This window comes from Rhinolophus hipposideros (genome assembly GCF_964194185.1).
Source record: "Rhinolophus hipposideros genome assembly, chromosome: 18".
Classification (NCBI taxonomy): domain Eukaryota; kingdom Metazoa; phylum Chordata; class Mammalia; order Chiroptera; family Rhinolophidae; genus Rhinolophus; species Rhinolophus hipposideros.
Genome location: NC_138064.1, coordinates 1,175,751 through 1,197,092, shown reverse-complemented (window position 1 = coordinate 1,197,092; position 21,342 = coordinate 1,175,751). Strand labels below are relative to the sequence as shown.

Genomic DNA, 21,342 nt, shown 5'->3' with positions numbered 1-21,342 from the left:
CCGACGCTCCTGGTAGAGCAGCTTGGACCTGGGCATGAAGACAGGACAAGGCCATGAGGTTTTAGACTCTGGAGACTGAGCAACAGCGTTCCGGGTGGACTTATGGATGGAGCCTCAGAGCTGATGTGGGGACAGGGAGGATGGGGAAGGCTGGGGGGAGGGGCCGCTTGCCTGGCCAGGTGGGGCAGGCGGGGCACTCACCTCAGTCATCAAGATGAGCAATATTCTCATGCAGCATTTCTGAAAATCAAAACTCCTACAGAAACGTTTACGATGGACAAAATATCAAACTTTGCAGCACCCACTGGTGGGTCCGTGGGCACAGTGCCCATGCGTCCACGGGACGGAGGGGGTCCTCCTGAGTCCATGACAGTGTCAGGGTTCAGACAGTGCTCATCCAGGAGCCTCGAGGCTCTGCCGTGGGTGGGTTGTGGGCACAGGCAGGGAGGTTGGCACCCAGGCAGCTCGGGTGGTGCGGTAACCCAAAGTTCGTGTTCACAGCGTTGTTTTGGGGTCACAAGAAGCCCCCACACACGTTACCTCATTTCAGTCCATTTGTGAAACAGCCCCACCCATCTTGTCCTAGTCCTAGGGACACAGTGCCTGGTGCACGGCGCCATTCTGCACTCCGTGCTTTGAAATCAACATTAGTGTGTGCCAGCACCGCTCCTCGGAGGGAGGGAGGAGCTTCAGAAAGAGGCTTCTTTAGCTTAAAGCTGTTCACTGGAAGGGTCCACGGGACTCCACAAGGCTGAGTTATCATCCAGGTCAGTCCACTGCTACTGAGCGCCACCTCCCTCCTTGTTCTGAGTGAATGAATGAATGAATGAATGAATGAATGAATGAATGAATGAACGAACAAGGGACTCATCAATGGTGAGATAACCATAAACAGAAGTTTAAGAAATCACTTTCAAAGGTTTTACTTGGCCAAGGAAACTGTTGTCACACAGCGAGTATTGTCGCACGACACATGGGAACTTGTCCTCATGAGCCAGTGGGGACGGGCTGGGGAGGGCTGGCACGGCAGCGTGGAGACCTGCTGGGTGCTGTGCGACCGGCGCCTGCAGGGCCCGTCTGGCCCGGAGCTCCTGTGTGCCCCGGTGCCCGCGCCAGTGGGGTTCTGGGGGTGCTGGCGTGTGAAGAGCTACCGCCTGGCCACGGCCTGCCCTGTGTGTGCCTGTCAGAGCCGCAGGGCTGGCAATCAGCTGGAATCACGTCTGCTCCTGGGAGCCGGCCAGGAGCGGAGGACTCAGCACAACTCATCAGCACTTTCCTTGTCTTGTTGGCTTATTTCCCCCCCTCAGCTCATCTTCCTGGTGCTCACACTGACCCACCTGTGTGTCCAACTCTACCGCATGGCTGAGGGGGGAGTCCACCGCTACTGGCAAAAACCGGGCAACTGGCTAGAGGTAGCCTGTCGTGTCATTCCCTTCACAAAATGACAGCATTAAATCCTCCCCTAAAAATAACTGTCGGGGGAACTGGTCACGTGCCAGTGAATTCCAGCTTTCTTGCCATTTTCCCACCATGTCAGTGTCCCTTAGGGTTGGTGCCCCGGGTCCTGCGGCCACTATGAGCCGCCTGATGGCTTCTCTCGGTGCCATTGCAGCTGACGACCGCTGGAACGGGCCTCGCCTGCTGCGCAGCGTCCAGCCACCTGCTCTCTCGTGCTGGCGAGGTGACCGACCAGTTCCGCAAAGGACTTTTCCTGGAGTTCATGGACCTCAGTCACATGGCATCATGGACTCAGGTATGGCGGGCGCTTCAGGCAACACAGGTAGGGGCCATGCTCAGTGGTGCTGCCGGAAAGGGAGGTTCCAGACAAGGGGTTCGTCCACACGGAGCGGTGCTGCTCTGAGCACGCAGACGAGGGTACGCTGGGCAGGGAGGGGCCTGGCGTTCTCAGGACACGCTGCCAGCTGGGCTGCTTGCATGTGCGTGGAGCGGAACGCAAACGCACGGAACCCCCCCGACTGTGTGACCCTCTGGCGGAGGGAAGTGGCTCTGAGGCAGGAGGACTCACCTGGACCCGCCTTCTCTCTTCATCTGACAACAGCCCCAGTCGCGAGCAGTGTCAGGCCCCCTGAGTCCCGGGGTCCCGCACAGGACGAGTCAGGCTTCAAAGTCCCACACCTCCTTCCCCCTGGCACTCCCCCCACAGGAAACGGGCCCCCACCATGGGAGCTTATGGAGGACATGGTGGGGGTGCTGGGCAGGCGTCCTGGGGAGGGGCAGGGACTCCAGGGCGGCCCCGCGGCCCCCAGGCCACTGGACAAATGGGAGTGGAGCCTCCAATTGTTGTCTTCACAGCTTTGAAAAGGTTCTTTAACAGCGTCATTTCCTGGCACGCGTTCCCTGCACATGAAGGAGGCAGGGGCCCGCAGGCCCTGAGTACTTCCGTGTCCCGCATGGAGCTGGCTTCCCACAGCTCAGTAAACAGGCTCCCGCGAGGGTCTGCGCTGAGTGGCCATGGCCTCCCTGAGACGCTGTCAGGCTCAGACCTGTGCCCTGTGCTGCCTTACAGCTCATCCTTGCTCCTTGTTCTGACCTGTCCCCTCTGTGGACACCTGGTGCTTCCATCCCTCGGATGTCTGTGGCCTGGAGGACCTCAGCACGTCCAGCACACTCTGTCACACGCTCCCCTAGCTCGTGGCACACAGGTGTGAACACTTCCTATAACTGGAATGACGCACTGATGGCTGTGTCCTTCCGTCACAGGGGACGAGGTGGCTCCAGGGGACTCTTTGCGTCCTCCTGACCCTGAAGTGCCTTCATCTTGTTGGCCTTGGAAACATGATGGCGTCCTGCTCCTGCATGCCCCGTCCCTCACTGTCCGGCATCTTCGCTCCAGGGGTAAGGATTCTGTCTTTACCCCGTTTTCTTCCCGATAAACTGGCAGAGGGGCCCCAGCCTCCTGAGTGACATGGGGGCCTGCCCTCTCTGATGTCAGCAGTTCTTTAGGAAGTCGTAGCCTCAGACCACGTGCTTGCACCGCACTTTTCCGGGCAGTTGTTATTACATTGTAAGCAGTTCCTATGCCCACTGTTCTCGCTCTACCGTGTTTCCCCGAAAATAAGACCCGGCTGGACAGTCAGCTCTAATGCGTCTTTTGGAGCAAAAATTAATATAAGACCTGGTCTTATTTTACTATAAGACTGGGTATAATATAATATAATATAATATAATATAATATAATATAATATAATACTATAACATAAATATAATACTGGGTCTTATATTATCTTTTGCTCCGAAAGACGCATTAGGCTGATTGTCCAGGTAGGTCTTATTTTCAGGGAAACACGGTAAGTGCCAGGCATGGTGTGTGTGGCCTCTTGTATTTCCCTCACTTTGTGATCATAGCCAAGACGGGCCAGCTGGTTCTTCCTCAAAGGAAGGAATGGGGTCTGACCGCAGTGACGAGGCTGGCTCTGGGCTGGCCCTTGGTACTTGGGTGTCCCCTCCATGTGGTGCCTCCCACAGAGGCCAAGAGTCATATAAATATGTTGTGTCCACATTAAGTGGCAGAATTCCAACTGCTCAGAAATGATAGGGACGCCTGGGGGCGGGGAGCCACCCATGTGACCCATAGAGACGTGGACTCCAAGGTGAGCTTCTTGCCCCTAGTCCCCCTAATGGGGTGCGACTCCTCCTGGGTTATCACCAGCGTGACTTCCAGTGTGGTCGTGAGGAGGTCTTGGGAGGTCCAGGCTACGAGCCAGGGGAACGGAGGCCACAGCAGGTGGCTGGGCTACCGCTCAGGAGGACCCATGTGGACCTGTGACAACTGGCCGATGGTCTCGTGCAGGCAACAAAGTGCTGGCTGCCACTGGTACCTGTTAGGGGATAGGGGAGCAGCTGTGTGTCTGGGGCCTGTGACACCACCCAAGTTCCCCGCCTGGTAGCACAGCCAGACAATAGGACCTCACCTGAACTGAAGCCAGCTCAGGATGGCCCTTTCCTGTCCTTTCTTCAGTGGCCTGTTTTATGAGGCCTTGCGGGTGCCGGGAGCAAAGATGAAGGGACAGGTGAAGCCAGTGTGGCCTCCGGCAGCTTGGGGTGTGGGGGACAATTGGGGGCGCTGGCGTGGACGGCAGAGGAGACTCACAGCGGAGGCAGATGAGGAGAGGGGTGCTGACTGGGCACTCGAGGTGGGGGGCAGAGCTGGGGTGCAGTGGGCACGGGCTGCACCCGACAGAGACAGGTGGTCTGTGAGGCCAAGGTCTTACTCCCAGATGGTGTGATCAACAATTTCCAAACTGCTTCTCCAAGCTGTTCATTATTTTAAAGCATTTAGACGCCCCCCCCCCGTGAGTCTGGGGCCCCCACGACCCAGTGCCTAGAAAGTCAGCTATGGTGGGCTTTCTCTTTGCAGCTGGCAGGCGTCCTGGTGCTGGCTGCCCATGCCCACCTGCGAAGCCTGTTCCTCACCCTGGCTCCATCACCTGGCATCTTCTCAGCCACCTTCCGCCGGCTGCTGTTTCATTTTCCAGGAAGCAACCAAACAGACATGTTCCTCAGCCTTTCCAAGTCTGACCAGCGGGCCACAGCTTGGTGCTACGCGGCCCTTCTGACATCACTGAGTGCTCTGGGGTTCGGGATGGTACGTGCACACACGCCTGACTTTGCAGCCAGGTTTGGAAAGGCTTCACATGCTGTGGGGTGAAGTTCTCCTTGGCCCATAAGCACATATCCACCTGTAGGCCACACCTCATGGTCATGACTCCCTGGGGCCCAGCTCTGCTGCACTGGGCAGGCCTGACCAGTCAGCTTGACCGTTTCCCCAAAGCAACTGACCGCTCCAGGGAGCCTCCCGCCCTCGGAGAACTGAGCCAGCCACACCTTCTCTCTGTTACCTAATTTCTCAAAATCTCCCATTGCTGCTTTGCAGGCTTCTCTTGCCCTGCATCTCAATCCTTCCATCTTATGAGTGTCACTCCAACAGTCAGCCTTTATGGACGTGCTCTTCAGGTTCGGGGCCACGTTAGGAATTAGGCTCCTCATTTCCCACCCTCCTGCTGATCCACCACTTACAAATCTAGTCATGTGCACACACATACATGTACACACATACATTCACATGCACACACACACGTACCCATGCATGCACACGTGTGTGCACTCATACACGCATGTGCACACATGCACACGTACACACATGCACACGTGCACACATACACACACATGCGCACACACACACAGCCGCTGGCTTAAACTTCAACAGAGGGAGGGCTTCCCCTGAACTTCCCTGCCACCCCTACTCAGGGCTAACAAATTTAGCAAATGAAACTGCAGGACCTCCACTTAATAGTTAAATTTCAGTGAACAACTAATAATGTTTTAGTATGTCCCTGCAGTAGTTCAGACATACCTGTATTTAGCCATTTTTCGTTGTTTACCTGAAGTTAAAATGTAAGCAGTGTCCTGTATTTTATGTGGCCACCCTGCCCCACTGCAGCTCTGCCATCCCGCTCTGCAGGTTCTCAGCCAGCTCCTCCCCAGGTTTGCTGTACCCTTTCTCGGGGGGTGGGGCCCAGCACCCCAATTCAGAAAACCCTCCAGGTGTTCCTGTTGACTCAGGGTCAGCGACCCTGCTCTGTGCCCGAGTAGGCATGGTGCTCACGTGAGGCCTGCGACCGCTGCTCCCTCCACCTCACTGCCTTCCCTCCAGACCCCTCCCTTGTGCCCCAGTGGGTGTAAATCCTACACATCCTTAGAAGACAGTGTTCAGTGTAGTCACCCTAAATGCTTTCCCTGGCTCCACCACCCCAGATCCCAGCTGGCTGCCATGGAACTGCAGAGAATTTTTACCCCCTTACGAGGCAGTATGAGAGCGACATCTGGACAGGTTTCCATAGGGGAGATGGCCTCGTACCATGAGACTGTCCCGTGGCTGCACTGTGGGACCACCGTCTAGAAGGGGAGAAGTGGGATGGAAGTCTTGGGAAGGGGATGGAGGGGGTCCTACGTGTGGAGGGAATGTCGCCCAGCAGCATGCAGGAAGTCTGGGTCAGAGAGCCCCCAAGAACAGCAGCATTTGGGGCTTTGTGCCTGCAAGGCCCCATCGGTCTTACCAGTGGTGACAGCTGTCTGGGAGGGTTTGCAGATCATGCAAAGCAAGCTCTAAATGGCAAAAGCTTTGCTTGTTTGGCCTATTTTAAAAATAACGGAATGTGTAAACATTTATGTGGTGCTCTCCGGCTCTTAAGCGAACAGGTCTCAGTCTGCAGCACAGAAGGAAACAGCCCAAGAACAATTTGCATAGATGGTCATTGGCTCATTTATGTAACATGCGTGAAGGCACAGCAGCCACTGTGACTCTGGCCCTTTCTCGTCTCTTGGGCACAAGCATGTGCTCTCAGCAGGGCTCACGCACAGCCCGGGGAGACTCACCAGGGGGCACCAAAGCTGATGCTGTTTTACATACGGACATGCAGGTCTAGTTCATAATCCTAGTCCTCAACCGTTAGGTATTGAAAACAGCCTTTAACATAACATTAATTTCCATTGCTGAATTCATCTTGCTGAAATTTAGTTCAATTAATGAGAGAGACTTTCCTGATTTTTTTTGCTAAGCAATTACTGTCTTACTGAAAGGAAATAAAATAGCATCATTAGATATAATCTCCATTTTACAGTTGAACAAATTGAAAAAGCTTTTTTTTTTTTTTGCTTAATAACATGCAGTTTGTCATTATTTTTTCTTTTCCCCAGTTGAGAGGCTCCCTCATGACTTTTGCCCGAAAAAGAAAATCTTTTCAAAGCAAATCTCTCGTGAGATTTAAAGATGTGACTACATACCTTTGGGGGAAGGCCCGCAATTTGCTGAGGCTCGAAAAGCCAAAGCTGGAGGAGACCGAGTTGGCTGAGAATCATGTAAGCTGTGGGTCTTGGGTTAGTGAGCACGTTCCAGGTGACAGCTTCATTGTAAAGATTTTCTCTAGGTTATGAAACATGATTGTGAGTCTGTGCTAAATATCATTGCAAAACATAGAATTTTCCCTTAAAATTCTAAGGCACCTTACAGTTTACCAAGCAATTCTCCTCCATTAAAACTCCCTCTATCCTTAGAATGACCCTGTAGGGTTGGAAAGGTGGACTTTATGATTTTCCCCCAACACACACACACACACACCTACACACCCTACTCTATCCCTGTAGTTTGTCACTTGAGTGTAGTCACCCAGACCTGAGTGCAAACAAATCAAAGCAGGTGTTTGCACACGAATGCCCAGCTATTTCCATGGATGATATTTAGGCATCAGCCAGGGCAGTTCTGAAGCCAGCCTACGCAGTCGTGATGCTGTGCGTTTTGATACTATTTATCGTGTACGTTCCCATACATTCGTGCCTTTAGAGCCATTTAATAGGCCTTCGTGTCGCCATTCTGAAGCGTAACACGTAAGTGTGTACCTGTATATGACATGGTGACTGAGGTACAAGTGTACACACCTGTAGGTGACATCGTGTATGAGGGAACCTAGACAGGAAATTCAGGCCTGGCACCCAGGTCCCATAATTCCAGGCTCAGTGTTTCTAACAAAGCACATGCCATCTAAAGTCGGTACCACAAAATGCTTTAGATAATGAGGGAAGAAGAAAAATTGGGTTCTTGAATGCATTTGCTGGTCTAATTTTCTTCCCTTCAGAATTATTACCTGGAAGAATTTGCAGATCTGTTAGATGAACTTCTGCTGAAGATCGATAGTTTGTCCGACAACCCTGAGTCCCCTCTTCCAGAACAACAGTCCTGTGGTGCAGTTGAGGCCATGGCAGAAGATTGTTCCTTCATGGGGGCTTCTGCTGCCCAAGGCACTGGGGTAAGCAAAGGGAAATGGGTTTTATCAATTTTTCGTGTTTTAAATCCTAAAGGGGTTTAAAATAGCGTTCTAAGTCACAAGACCATTTGCCTAAGTGTTCCGTAGGGCAAGTAACACTGGTGTGAGCTGTGCTCTGGCCAGAACCAAAGAACTGCCCAACCATGTCAGCTGTCTGGCGTGACTTCCAGCTTCCATGGCGGCAGAAATATCGGTCTGCTCCCTTACCCTGATTACAACTGGGTTCCACAAAGAGATGAGGAACAGAAAAGGGCCCTCCATTCCTGCAGGCACCATCTATGACCCAGAACATGACAGGGAATCCCCAGAATGACAGCCAAGCATGGTGAGGTTGAGGCCGAAGGGAGAAAGGACACTGCCACACCCCGGGCACACAGAGTTGTCCGACTTCAATAGCTTACACGGAGGGCTGACCAAAGACCCCTGCTTTCGAGGAAAAGATAACAGAGCAATAAAGAGCTGAAGGAATCTCCCTGAACCCCAGCACCACAGAGTTTGGGGACTCAGGCTTGATGAAAGCTATCTTTGTAAGAAGCTGTTGGAGTGGCAGCCAGGGGAGGAGCTGTTGGTGGCTCACAGGCTCACAGCTACACTGAAAAGGAAGATGAGCTGGGCTGCAGTGCTAAGTGCATTCCAGCGCTGGCATCCCTGAGTTCCAGAAAGTACCCTGCAGCCCATAGCAGTCGTAGCTACACATCCGATTGGCAGTGACTGTGCCCCCTTGGCAAAGATGAGACTGAAGGTACCTGCTACTCAGACTCACCCCTAGTACAGCCGCCTTGTACCGACCTTCATGGAAGGGCCCCCTATGCAAAGGTAAACAACCAGCGTAGACGCAGGTCATTACTGGATCTGCGCACTCGTGCTCGAGGGAAAGGGTCATTACAAAGGCCCACAAGAGAAGCAGATGAGGATCAGACCTTTGAAAACAGTCATAGGCGGGTCAAGTTGCAACCGGGATGCTTTCCACACAAGCAAACTCGTGAAGAAGTGCCCTCTGAAATAAGAGCGCAAAGCCCAATGAAATAAAAAGACTAATGCTAGATTGAGGGTTGAGGACAGAAATGGAGAAGAAAAGGAGAAGGGAAAAAAGATGTCAGAAATACAGGTGAAGGAAAAAAAAAACAGTAATAGGTTCACAGAACAGAGAGTGAAAAATGTGCATGACAGATTTGAGAAAACTCAGCAAAATGAGATAAGAAGAGTTAAAATTGATTTTAGGGAAGATAATACACATGGAAGTTAGACAAAAAGGAATACACATAAGGCAAAGAAAGGATATGTACATATAATTCATGTCTCCCTCCATCCTCAAAGAGAGACCAGAAAATGTAAACAGAAAAAAATATTTAAAGACATAATTTAAGAAAATGTTCCTGAAATAAAGACACAGATCTATATATTTAAAAATAAATTGTATCCCAGGAAGGAAATGAATTCAACTCTATTAAAACCAGAACAAATTCTATTTTCCTACCCCCCAAAATCAAGTCACTGCCAAGTGATTAAAAATCGTTTAAATTATTTAGAAGTTATTTAATATTATTTAAATTATTAAAAACTGTTCAAATGTGCGTATCAGTAGAAAATTGGGCAAATGATAGGAAAAACATAGTTTTTATAGAGTAGGAAAAATAATGACCAATTGTATAAATAAAATTAGAAGAAAAAGAATATATGTAAAGACAAAAGATAGGGTACTACTTACTACCTTCATAACATGAAGAAAAAGAAAAAAATTAATAAAATATTTCAGAAGAAAGATAATTGAATGCACTTATATTAATATCATAAGGTTTTCTGGATTATAGGATTAAAACAAAGGACAGTGTATGCTGCTGAATTAATGTTTAGAGGGAAATCTGTGGCATACGTTATGGGGCAACAACAAATGACAGTAAACTAAGTATGTATTTAACTCAAGTAAGCGGGAGAAATATGCACCCACATGCATACACGCGCACACAGACTGAGAGAGCAGGGAGGAGTTCCCAAAGATGAAAGGCTAATTTAATTAGAGTAGTAGCAAAAATGAATTAACCCAAGAGATGACTCTTTTAACAGGCAATGAAATCAATCAATTATTAGTTAATACATAGCTAAATATGATGCGGAAAGTGAGTACAATAAATATACAAAATAAAAATGAGAAAGGGAAAATAACCTTACGGAAATTGAATGAATTATAAAACACTGGGAAAGAGAGAACAGCTCTCACTACTCTTGCGCCTCATCGAGTAGATGGAATCCTGAACAGTTTTGAAAGATGTAACCCTCCGAAAGCCCCTTTGCCCAGATGCTCTCACAGGTGAAATACACCAAACTACTAGGAAACGTGTATATTCAAAATGCTCTCAAACTCTTCCAGAACATAGAGACAGAGAATATGCATTCAAATGTGTTTTTAGGAAATAAAGCAATTATTGATACAAAATTGGACAAAGATATCCCAAATTTCAAAAGACAAAACAACTGCTCATACATGCCAGTCTTACTGATTTTAGTACCAAAAAAATCTACATTCAACATTGGCAAATAGAATTCAGCATCAGATTAAAAGCCTAATATACCATGATCGTGAGTTTTAAATCAGGAACAGACATCTTTTAATGTTAGAAAATACATTAATAACCTTCACCAAAAATGGAGGAGACTAGCATTTCATTTCCTCTGTGACTGCATTTCGTAAAACTTAGTATCTCTTTCTAATTTTAAAACCTATTTGTAATAAAAAGGAATTGATATAATTTTTAAAAATAAGAATGTCTCTCAAGTTCAAAGCAGTGCTGTGTCTGATGATACAATATCTAAGCCATTCCCACTGAGTTCAGGCCAAGGAGAGATTGTCAGCTCACAGGTCCCATCACAGCACCTCTTCCTGTGGACACATTGCTCCTGTGCTTAATGCTTGTGGCTAGAAGGAACTTCATCTTAAATGTATGACATAAGTGGTGGTCCTTCATGCACTCAGAGGGGCCATTGTAAGTCACTGTTGAATGACAGCCTGTGGTCACCTAGACTCCTGTCCGGAGGCCTAGAAGACCACGCAGGCCGCCATTGTGGGCCTTTGTGATTTCGATTGTTCTAGGTTAGGGTGTGGGAAGTTCTCAGCAGCGCGCAATCTCTAATCTTAATTTGGTTCTATGGGAAAAACGTGTTCTCCTGGGCCTGCCGCTTTAAGAGGCCCTCGGCACACGTGCCTGCACGAGTCCAGTCGCCAGCACCACCGGCTCGGCCCCACCTGGCTCCCGTGTGTCTGCGCTGCTGGAACTCAAGTTTCCACCGTGAGTGTGGCTGGGTTTGGTGGGAGAGGGCGGGAATGCACTGGCCTTGGGGACAGACCTGCCTTTGTGTGCCGCCATCTGAGGAAATAATCTGTTTGAATTTCCTAACTTCAGGGCAGTAGTTTTTCATCTTAACCATGAATAATAAAGATTTGTATCTTTATAAACTGGAAGGGTTGGATGCCTAGAGCTATCCATAACCACCTACAAATCACATTGTTCTTTGTTTTCTGAGTGACTCATGGCAGTGAAATGCCATGGGGCTGCCAGTCTCCCCTTCTCCTGTGAGGACCCTGGCTCTCCTGCCCAGTCTCCCCTTCTCCTGTGAGGACCCTGGCTCTCCTGCCCAGTCTCCCCTTCTCCTGTGAGGACCCTGGCTCTCCTGCCCAGTCTCCCCTTCTCCTGTGAGGACCCTGGCTCTCCTGCCCAGTCTCCCCTTCTCCTGTGAGGACCCTGGCTCTCCTGCCCAGTCTCCCCTTCTCCTGTGAGGACCCTGGCTCTCCTGCCCAGTCTCCCCTTCTCCTGTGAGGACCCTGGCTCTCCTCCCCAACAGCCCCATTCTTACCAGGGGAGCTCCAGGCCAGTGGTGCTTCAGAGCAGGACTTTGTCCCCTGGGTGACTCCCTCATAGATTCTCAATGCCCAGCTTTGCAGGACCTGCCAGGCCACTGAGAACAACCGTGGGCGTTAGAAAGGCCAAGAGGGTTTTTCCCACATAATTTCTTCTTGATTTGCTTTTTTGAACACGATTGAGTCAGGTGGGAACTTCCAGAGAAGCGAGCGCCCAACTCGGGCTACACAGTCTGCCTGAACAGTTTTAGTCCTTTTTAAAAAATAGTTTGCTTCCTTAGCATACACCTGCCAGGAGGGGAGGTGGGCAGTTCTGTCTGGCTATGGATGTCTGCGTTCATTTTCCCCCTCTGGGGCCTCATGACAGGTGGTATGAGTTTGCAGAGCGGGCCTCGGCATCTGGCAGCCCCTCGGGTCCTACTGTCCTCCTCTGTGAAAGGGGACACAGGTAGAGAGTCCCCCACAGGGGCCTGGTCCTGCCCCCCCCCACCAGCCAAGTTGTGTCTCATTCCCTCTGTCCACAGGGTGGTGACTGAGTATTGAGCAGAGAGAGACTACTGGGCAATGTGCTGGACAGAAAGGGGGCAAAGAAAAAATGAAGAATAAGGCAGAGTGCTCATAGGTGGCTCTGAGGGAAGGGCGCGTGAATGCTCATTGAACGGTACCTGCAACTTCTTGACAACTTTGAAATCATTTCCAGTGAAAACTTTTCAAAATGAGCTATTGTGTTACTCAAGTGGAAAGATGACAAAATGAGAGTCACGGTTGTGGGATGTACTTGGTATTTCTGGTTCCTGTTGTTTATTTTAAGCTGTTGTACATGTCGAAGTATATCCCGGAATTTTCCCCTGATGGACATCACAAGAAAAGCTAATTAACTTTAATAGACCTATTTAGATACGATTTAAAAATACTTAATATGTTAGAAGTGGACGGAACCAGACAGAACTGTTGAAACAGGCAGCCTTCAAGATAAACGTTCTCGGCTTTCATGGGTTGGATCAAGTCTGCCCGTGAGAACTTCACAAGAAGGAACGTTTTCCTAGCTTCTGATTCATTCCTTTCTGGCAGACAAAGTCTGGCAAAGCTGGAATGTTATTGTTAATCCCTTTCGTTTAGATGTGTGCTGGAATAGCACTTGAAGTTCTGTGGACATAAAGCAGGACTTCTGCATTGCTATAAAGACAGAATTTATTTTCTTGAACCAAATTATCTCATCAAAATGGCCGAGAAAGGTAAATTCTTGAAGACCTAACTGCACTCTCAGCGGGCTTCTTTTTGAAGAAGTTCTGTTTCAGCTCACAGTCTTACAAACTATAATTATTTCCCAAAATACTAAGTGAAAGACTGTCTGTGTGTGTGTGCCAGGGCTGTTATAACAAAACCCTCGGACAGAAGTGTAGTGACTAGCAGTTGTGGCGTCCCCCAGTCTACTGTCAATCGCAGTGTCGCCGGGCCGAGCTCCCAGGAAGGTGTGAGTGAGGGGAGCACCTGGCGCCGGCCGCTCGTCTCACTCCTCGGTGTGAAGGCTTGTGGCAGCGCAACTCCAGCTTTACATGGCGTGTCCTTGAGTGCATGTCTCCGTGTCCAGATGTCCCCTTTTTATAAGGACACAGTCACAGTGGCTCAAGGCCCGCCTCACGACCTCGTCTTATTTTGGTCGCCGGCAAATGCAGGTCACATCCCAGGTCTGGGACTTAGCACTGCAGCAGCTCTTGGGGGACACACTCGGCCATCACAACCACATCTAAACAACTGTAGGTATTTGAACACAGGGTTAGATCGTTTTCAAATTAATTGCAACTTTTTGCAAAATTTAATTCCACTAATCTGACCAAAAAACACTCAAGAAGTTTCAGACTTTCTATTTTCACTCTGGGAGGTCTTCATTCAGGAAGGCGGGCGTGGGAATGATGTCTGTATGTTAATAGTTGTTGATTCTCATAAAATCATAGAACAAATGGGGCGTCTGAATTCTTTGACTCTGAAAAAGATAGGGTAACAACCAAAAGTGAACTGGTTTTTGCTGTATTAGACGGCAGTGCTGTCCTCAGAGACAGGACACGATGCCGTTGGAGGCCTCCGGGGTCAGGAGCTCCCCGTTGCCGCCACCCCAGGAACCTAAGGGACAGGACCGTGTCAGGACCCTGTAGAGACAGTAAAAGACTGTAGAGGTTATTTGAAGATTGAATCCATTTTCCTAGTGGCCTGGAAGCGAGCGTCTCTTGCATAAATGCTGATGTAGCCGTCACGTGCTAGTATTGCCACACGTGGCTGTCACTCAGCGTGACGCCAAGGGCCGTGGCAATCAGACGGCTCACAGGGGGCCGCGGGGAGGGGCAGAGCCGCTTCAGGGTCCCTGCTGGCGTCCCGCTAGGTCGTTCTGGGTGGAAGAGCAAGGGGCCAAATGACAGCTGGCACCCGTGGGCGTGCCACATCCAACAGGGCCACCTCTCCCTGCCCAGTGTGGGCCTTTGTTTGATGGGATCATCACAATTCAAGTGAAAGCAAACGTGAAGGTGTGGAAGTCTTTGGGGCTGGGGACCCCATCCCAGGCTGACCTTCTCCCTGACATCTCGGTACTACAGGTTTGTTTAATACAATGGAACTGGTTAAATAGCACGAAAACACTAGCCTTTGGCATCAAACAAGTCCAGACGTTAGGAAAGCTTTCTCTGTCCTTGGCCTGAATCATTTTCCAGAGTTCTGAGCCTGCCCAGGCTTCTCCTCACGGTCTGTGCTTTCAGAATTTACTGCCTTTTTTTTTTTTTTTTTTTTAACCCTCTTCCTGGCCTGTTGTTGGGCAAGGAGCTAGGAAAGTTGATCATCAACGTTCAGGAATGTGAGCTGACCTCCGAGAGACCTTAGCAACACAGAACCCTGCAGAGGGTCAGCGCTTTTCCTCAGAATCTGTGGGAGACAAAATCTAAATCTCAGAGATGCTAAGTCAGAGAGCAAGGTGCTGTGCATCTGGTGACAGCCCTCAGTAGTGGCTGGGGACACACACAGAGATCAGGGGACAGAACCAGGTCCAGAAACAGACCCACACAGATAGGCCCAACCATTTCTGACAAAAGTGCAAAAGCAGTTCAGTGGAGGAAGAACAGGCTTTTCAACACTGCTGCTGGGGCAGCTGGACACCCAGAAGCCAAAACAACCAACCAAACAAAAGAGAACTTCAACCTACACCTCACTTCTACAAAAGCTAACTCAAAATGGATCATGGACTTAAATGTAGAATCTAAAACTAAAACACCTTTGAAAAAAGAAAAGCCGAAGGAGAAAATAAGCATGATCCATGAGAGAAAAAACTGATATATTGGACCTCACCAAAATTAGAAACTTTTGCTTTGCAAATGGCTGTGTCAAGAGGGACATACTTGCAAACCACAAGTTCATCAAAGGACTAGTATCTAGAATATATAAAGAACTCTCAGAATGCAACAATAAAAACACAAATTCTGCAGTTAGGAAGTGGACCAAAAAATGGATACACATTTCACTGAAGAGAATGTGCATATGGCCAATAAATGCATGAAAGGATGAGAACGTCACCAGCCACTAGGGCAGTGCAGTCAGAGCACAGTGAGATGTCACCACATACCTGCGAGAACAGCTAAAATAAGAGAGTGATGCCAAAAGCAGTGGCAGGGCTCAGAGACCATCACTCACACGTGGCTGGTGGGATGGATGGCGGAGCCACTCGGGAGGTGGTTTGGAATTTCTTACAAAGTGAAACGTGACAACTTATTACCCAGAAATGACCTCTTCATCATTTATCCCAGAGAAATGTGGACTTATGTCCACAGAAAACCCAGAGGGGTGTTGCAGCACCCCTGAACTGGAGCACGCCCCACTGTTCCACATGGGTTGAACGTCTAGCCGGTGGCACCATCGCACGTGGTGTGCTAACGGCAACAGGATTTGCCGGCTGTGGGTACAGGCGACAACCTGGCTGGGTCTGCAGAGACTCATGCTGAGTGCAACAAGCCCGGCTCAGAAGGTCACTTACAAAGCATGTGATTGTGTTTATATAACATTCTTGAAATGACAGTATTACAGAGAGGAGAACCCATTAGCGGAGGAGACGGGGGCAGAGGGGTCTCTGGGATGGAATGTTCTGAATCTTAACTGTCAATGTCAGCATCCTGCTGGAGACATTGTCCTGTCGTCGTACAGGATTTTACCACTGAGGAAAGCTGGCCAAAGGGGACCTGGGGTTTCTTTCTCTAATTTATAACAACTTCACGTGAACCTACAGTTATCTCAAAGTAAAAAAATTCAATTTTAAAATAAGGTTCTTATAACATGCAAAATTAACATAAACGGAAATGGTACTGACTTAAAAATTAATTAAAAATTGAACGATTTTTCTAGCAGCCAAGACAGTGACCCCAATCAGAAACTGCATCACAAGAGGTGCCCCTCAGCACTACCTTCCTCCAGCAGACCACGGCTCATCCTTTTCCCCAAGAACCTCTCATGGGGGGAAGTTCCAGAGCAAGAGGGCACCTGAGATCTTGGAGGAGGACAACTCAGTACGTCCTCCTGGCCTCACGCTGTCCGCTCCCACTTCTGTTGCACCAAGACTCTGAGGGGAGGAGGGCCCACCTGTGCAATGGTGAATCCTGCCAAGGCAGCGTCATTCTTGGAAGCTCAAAAATTCTGGATTATTTGGGATCAGAGTAATATGTCTGTGTCAGTAACAGACCTCTAGAGAGAACAGCAGCAGGAAATATGGACCAAAGAATGATCGGACGGAGAGGCCTAAGCCTGAGGGACTCGGAAGGCCTGCCTAACGCCCGACCCCTCCCCGGCACTGCAGTGCAGCTGACAACTTGCTCCTTAAAAACAACACATTCCAGCATGCACGTGCGTCACGCCCCAGCCTGGACCTGACACGGGACCTGGGTCTGCCAGGGACCGGGATTTGCTATCCACATGTCACTGCGGAATAAATCACTTGATCTCTGCTGCAGGGCCATGGGGCCCGCTTGACGGGACATGTAGCCACCTGACTTACTGGCAGGACACCGGCTGTTGGCAGTGTCTGCTTTCTTCTACTTCTGAATCCAAGATTGCTGCCCTCGCCTGAAAAATAAGTGGAAACCTCAGGTGCCATGGCGACAGTGGTGTGGCCCTCTCCAGACCAGATGAGCCACTGAGGAAGGCTGTGAAACAATACGTTCGCAAAGGCTGTTGGGATTCTCCCTACAGATTCTCCTAACTTGGTTACTAGTGTGACAGCCCCTTAGCTCAGTCTCATTGTTTAAAACAAATATGATCGTCAGTGTTTGTTCTGTGGGAAAACTCCTTCCCAAATAAATGGTCTTTCCTTGCATTGCAAGCAGGTCTGGTTCAAGGTCAGAGCTGCCCCTGAGGTTGGTAGGAGGTCGGGGTCCCCGCCTCCATGGCATGCAGTCAGAGGACAGTCACAGGGGAAGGCCAGCGGAAACCAGATGCTCTGCGACAGAGAGCTCTGTCCATTGGGGCGCCGGGGAAAGTGAAGTTGTCGATCAGAAATTGCAGTGTCGTGATGCGAGGAGGGGCCCTGCCAGCACCCTGGTCACTGTCCCACATTGAAATCCACCGGAAGTCGGTGAATCAGAGGTCACAGACCCCACAGATCAAAAACAGAAATTGCTGTATTGTTAGAAAGAGAAACACTGGCATCATTCTCACCAGACTGCACAGCGCGGATACCCCGGGTCTCATTTCCTTATTCTAATCCTCAGTAACTAAAACTGGTCTCATTCTTTCCCCTCCTTGTATTGAGCCATGACCTGCTCTGTAAATTGGGCCAAATAGAAGCTTTTTGCCCTGGAGTCAAAATTAATTATTTCATCTCTTCCCACAAGAGAGTCTCTGACATCTTTGAAGAAACTTGGGGCTTTCCTCTCCGACCTCAGCAGCCCCAGACAGAGACCTCAGCCCCCGTCCTCCATCGCCCCCATGTGGCACTGCCATCCCCATGACATGTCTTTGAGTCGCGTCACGGGCCTGGTGACCTGGTGACCACCATGTGGACCGACGTATACTTTCTGTGTCTCGCACAGTTTCTGTGTCTCTGAAACAATAGTTCAGAAATGGGACGATTAGGTAAAAACACGTCCTGTGGCGGTTAGTGGTCTATTGGGTCTTTTTCTTTTCTTCTGATCAATTTGGCTGTTTTAGGTGGGAGGGTAATCCAGTCTTCGTTGACCCCTCTTATCCAGAGCAATTTATTAAAAGTTATGAGCTAGTCATTCCGCTCCCAGGTTGTTACCCAAGAAAAATGAAAGCATGTGCCCTTGCAAGGATTTTCCCGCCAACGTTCTTCACTTTATTCAGCTTTATTCGTAATAGCCCCCAGTGCGAACAACTCAAATGTCCATCATTGTGGATCTATGAGGAAGCTGTGAAATGACACTCAGCAGGAAGAAGGGACGAACTGCACACAGGTGCTTCTTGTGGGAGGAGCCCGCTACACTTGCGCTGCTGAGGCTGCCGAGCACACGAGTCCATCCTGAGAGACTCCAGCCCCACAAAGCTCCAGGAATTTTGCGTCCAAGGAAGAAAGAAGGCTGTAAGCAAAACCTGGCAGAGGAATCCATAAGACAGTGGGGCTGGCACAGCCCTGCCACCGCTCCCGTCACATTCTCTCCACGTGGCAGAGGGCGGACGTCACAAATAGTTGCTTACCTGTCTGGTTATATTCTTAGGGAAAAACAGAAATGAACAATTTGCAATTTCAGGTACAATGCATTTTGTAGATGGAACTTTGATAACAGTTGCTGAATTGCCCTCCAGAAAGCTTTTCCAGTTTCCTGTCCCGCCGGCAGTGAGGGAGGCCCCAGCGCGCTCAGCCAGTGGCTCAGTGGCAGTCGTCTTCCTTCTCCATCCTGGTCAGTCTGCGGCGGTAACCACAGCGGAATACATGTTGGTCTCTGTGCGCAGTGGTGGGTTTGCGAAGACGCCCATTTCTCGGCTTACTAGTGAAGTTGGACACGGCTTTTGGTCTGAAGAGCAGTTTCTTTTGTAGTGCATTGCCTGATCATGCTCTCGGCCATTTTTCAGTTGGGATGTTGCCCTTTCTGTCTGATTTTAAGAGATCTTTACTTAGGAAGTATAGTAGTTACTAGGGCTGCGATACCACAATGCCACAAACGGGTGCCTTAAACGACAGAAACGTACTCCCTCCCAGTGCTCGAGGCGAGCAGCCATCGTTGGTCGGTCGGGGTGTCACAGGCTGCTCCCTCCCGAGGCCTCCCTTCTGGGCGTGTAGATGGCATGTGCTTCCCATGTCCTCACGTCATTGTCCCTCTCTGCATGCCTGTGTCCTCATGTCCTTCTCACAAGGACACCAGTCACATTGGGTGGTTGGTGCCCACCCCAGGGACCCTATTTGCCTTCAAAGCCTTGTCTCCAAATACAGTCCCATCCTGAGGTGCTGACTTGGGGGGAGTGTAGGATGTCAGGAGGAATTTTGAGGGGACACAATTCAGCCCATGGCAGTAAGAATACAAGGTATTCTACCTGGTCCATTTTTTGCATTTTAAATTTACTTGTGCTGGTAGCTGACACTAAGGAGCTACACGTATCAGTTATTGCCGCATCCAGGCTCGAAGTCCTTTACAGACGGTACCTGGGTGGCTCCACTCGGCCCTGCGGGGCAGCTTTAATTCTCGTCTCCATTTCAGGGGGGCACAGACAGGTACAGGGCCTTCCCCTGGGTCACACAGCTGGGAGGAGGTGAAGCGAGGACAGTGACCTAGGCACATGGGCTCTGGAATCGGCTCTACCCACGGGACCATCCTGCGTCTCAAGGGGGAACCTCGATTTCACACCATCTCACACCACGTGTACGTGTGCACACCGTGCTTCTGAGTCCAGCATCCACGCCTGGGCTGCTCCACGCAGCCTTCCCCTCCCGACGGCACATTCTGCGGATTCCTTCTCCTTTCCGCTGATTTGGAATTTGTTTCGGTGTAAGACGGTTATACTCTTTAGCCGTCGTATAGAAGACTCGTGACAGCTTGATCTGTGCTGACGGGCTTGTGCACGATTTTAGCAGACGTCCAGCTTCACACACGAGCAAAGCCAGCGCTCCAAGAAGGTGTTACTTGTTCCAGTTCACACAAGTAATGGGAAACTAAGGTGGAACTCAAGGCTTATGTGTCATCAGCCTGTTTCTCAAAAAGCCCGAGTTCAGCAGGGCTGGGATTCCACCTCTTTCCTATTCCCACTGTTCCTTTGCCAGTTACCCTAAAGCTACGTATAGTTAGGTTGGTTTATTCATTTAGTTTACTAAATCTGAGTATCGAAAGACTCAAATCTTATTTGGTCGAATGTCTATTCTATTCACTGAATATCTGTTCCTGAAAGTTATTGCATAAATCTAATAAATGCAATGAAATGGGCCAGGATAGAATTCTGATGATTCAATAAGCTTTTTGAAATAAAGCCATACTTTTGTAAAGTTAACAGTTGAATCTTGCCAGGTTAATAACTCTCGTTTTTCCTGAGTTACTAATTCAATATAAAATGCTTATTCAAACGAAACCTTTGGAGTTGGCTGGGCTGATGTTTCGAATCCATTTAAAGAGTGACACGCTCAGATCAGAATTTGCTAAGGAGATCATTGAATTTAGAGGGCTCAGACGAGTGCATGCTCGTGGTTTTGGATTTGAAATAACTCCAGAATGCCTGGTGAGAGTGCATAAAATGGGGTGCATGAGGGCAGGCGAACACGTGGACATGGCTCTGGCCTCCTGGGGTGTGGGCTGCCCCAGGCCACCTGGGGAGGACGTTTGGGGTTGTCCCTGGTCACACAGAGTCCTGGGCCAGGTACACCACTGCCTGGAAGCACAATTAATTACCTTATGGGCAAAATGGGAGTCGAGTGGAACCTGCCAGGCAGAGTCTTACATGACAGTGACAAGCACGTAAACCACGTAGCCCGGTGCCCGACAGCTGACAGCCTGCTGTAGCTGGGTTCTGTTGATGTGACTGAAGTGGATATGTTAGTCTCTGTGTGTGTGGATGTGTTTGAGAATGCAGAGGTCTCCTCCGAGAGTGAAATGCGTGATGGGTAGGCTAATCTATTGGGGTGATGTGGCCCCATTTTCACATGTCCGAGCTATCAGAAGGCATCCAGATGCAGGAGACCCTGCCCTGCGTGAGCCCATACTGCCTGGTGTGTCATTGGCGGGAGGTCTGTCGGTCACCAGGCAGCCCCTCCCTCCCCCAGTGAAGTCACAAGACGCCATGTTTCATTCCATGGGCTAGTTGAATAGACTTCTCTTCCTGATTCATTCATTCCCTTACTGAGCATGCCAGTTTTTGCAGGGCACCTGTTCTAGCAGCGAAGGTGAGAAGCCAGTGCACAACTTCAAGAGGAAGCCGGATGGGACACAGGACGAACCCCAGAGCAGCAGAACAGCAGGCTGTCCCCTGGGCCGCGGTGCATGTGGCGCAGGTAAGCACGCATTAAGGTCTCCCTGTGGCCCTTCTCTGTGCTGTGCATGGCTTGGATGAGGACATGGCGTACACATAGGATTGGCATGGCCTTAAAATGAGGGGTGAGAGGCGGCACCTCTCAAGCCCGGAGCCTAAGCCCTCTGTGGGGGTGATGAAAACGATGGCAGCGCGACGTGGGGCTCTCCCACG

At 49.8% G+C, this 21,342-nt stretch overlaps 1 protein-coding gene across 1 annotated transcript in view; it reads left to right on the top strand.

Moving 5' to 3' along the window:
- The window catches only part of PKD1L1 (polycystin 1 like 1, transient receptor potential channel interacting), a gene marked incomplete at its 5' end in the record, with an annotated part of 103,905 nt that overhangs the window by 69,479 nt on the left and 13,084 nt on the right, over nucleotides 1–21,342 (top strand). Inside the window, 7 exons of the mRNA XM_081079376.1 lie at nucleotides 1,308–1,412; nucleotides 1,613–1,753; nucleotides 2,722–2,856; nucleotides 4,379–4,606; nucleotides 6,718–6,879; nucleotides 7,653–7,823; nucleotides 21,022–21,151. Coding sequence (XP_080935502.1) covers nucleotides 1,308–1,412; nucleotides 1,613–1,753; nucleotides 2,722–2,856; nucleotides 4,379–4,606; nucleotides 6,718–6,879; nucleotides 7,653–7,823; nucleotides 21,022–21,151 — 1,072 coding nt within the window. The remainder of the gene's footprint in view (nucleotides 1–1,307; nucleotides 1,413–1,612; nucleotides 1,754–2,721; nucleotides 2,857–4,378; nucleotides 4,607–6,717; nucleotides 6,880–7,652; nucleotides 7,824–21,021; nucleotides 21,152–21,342) is intronic.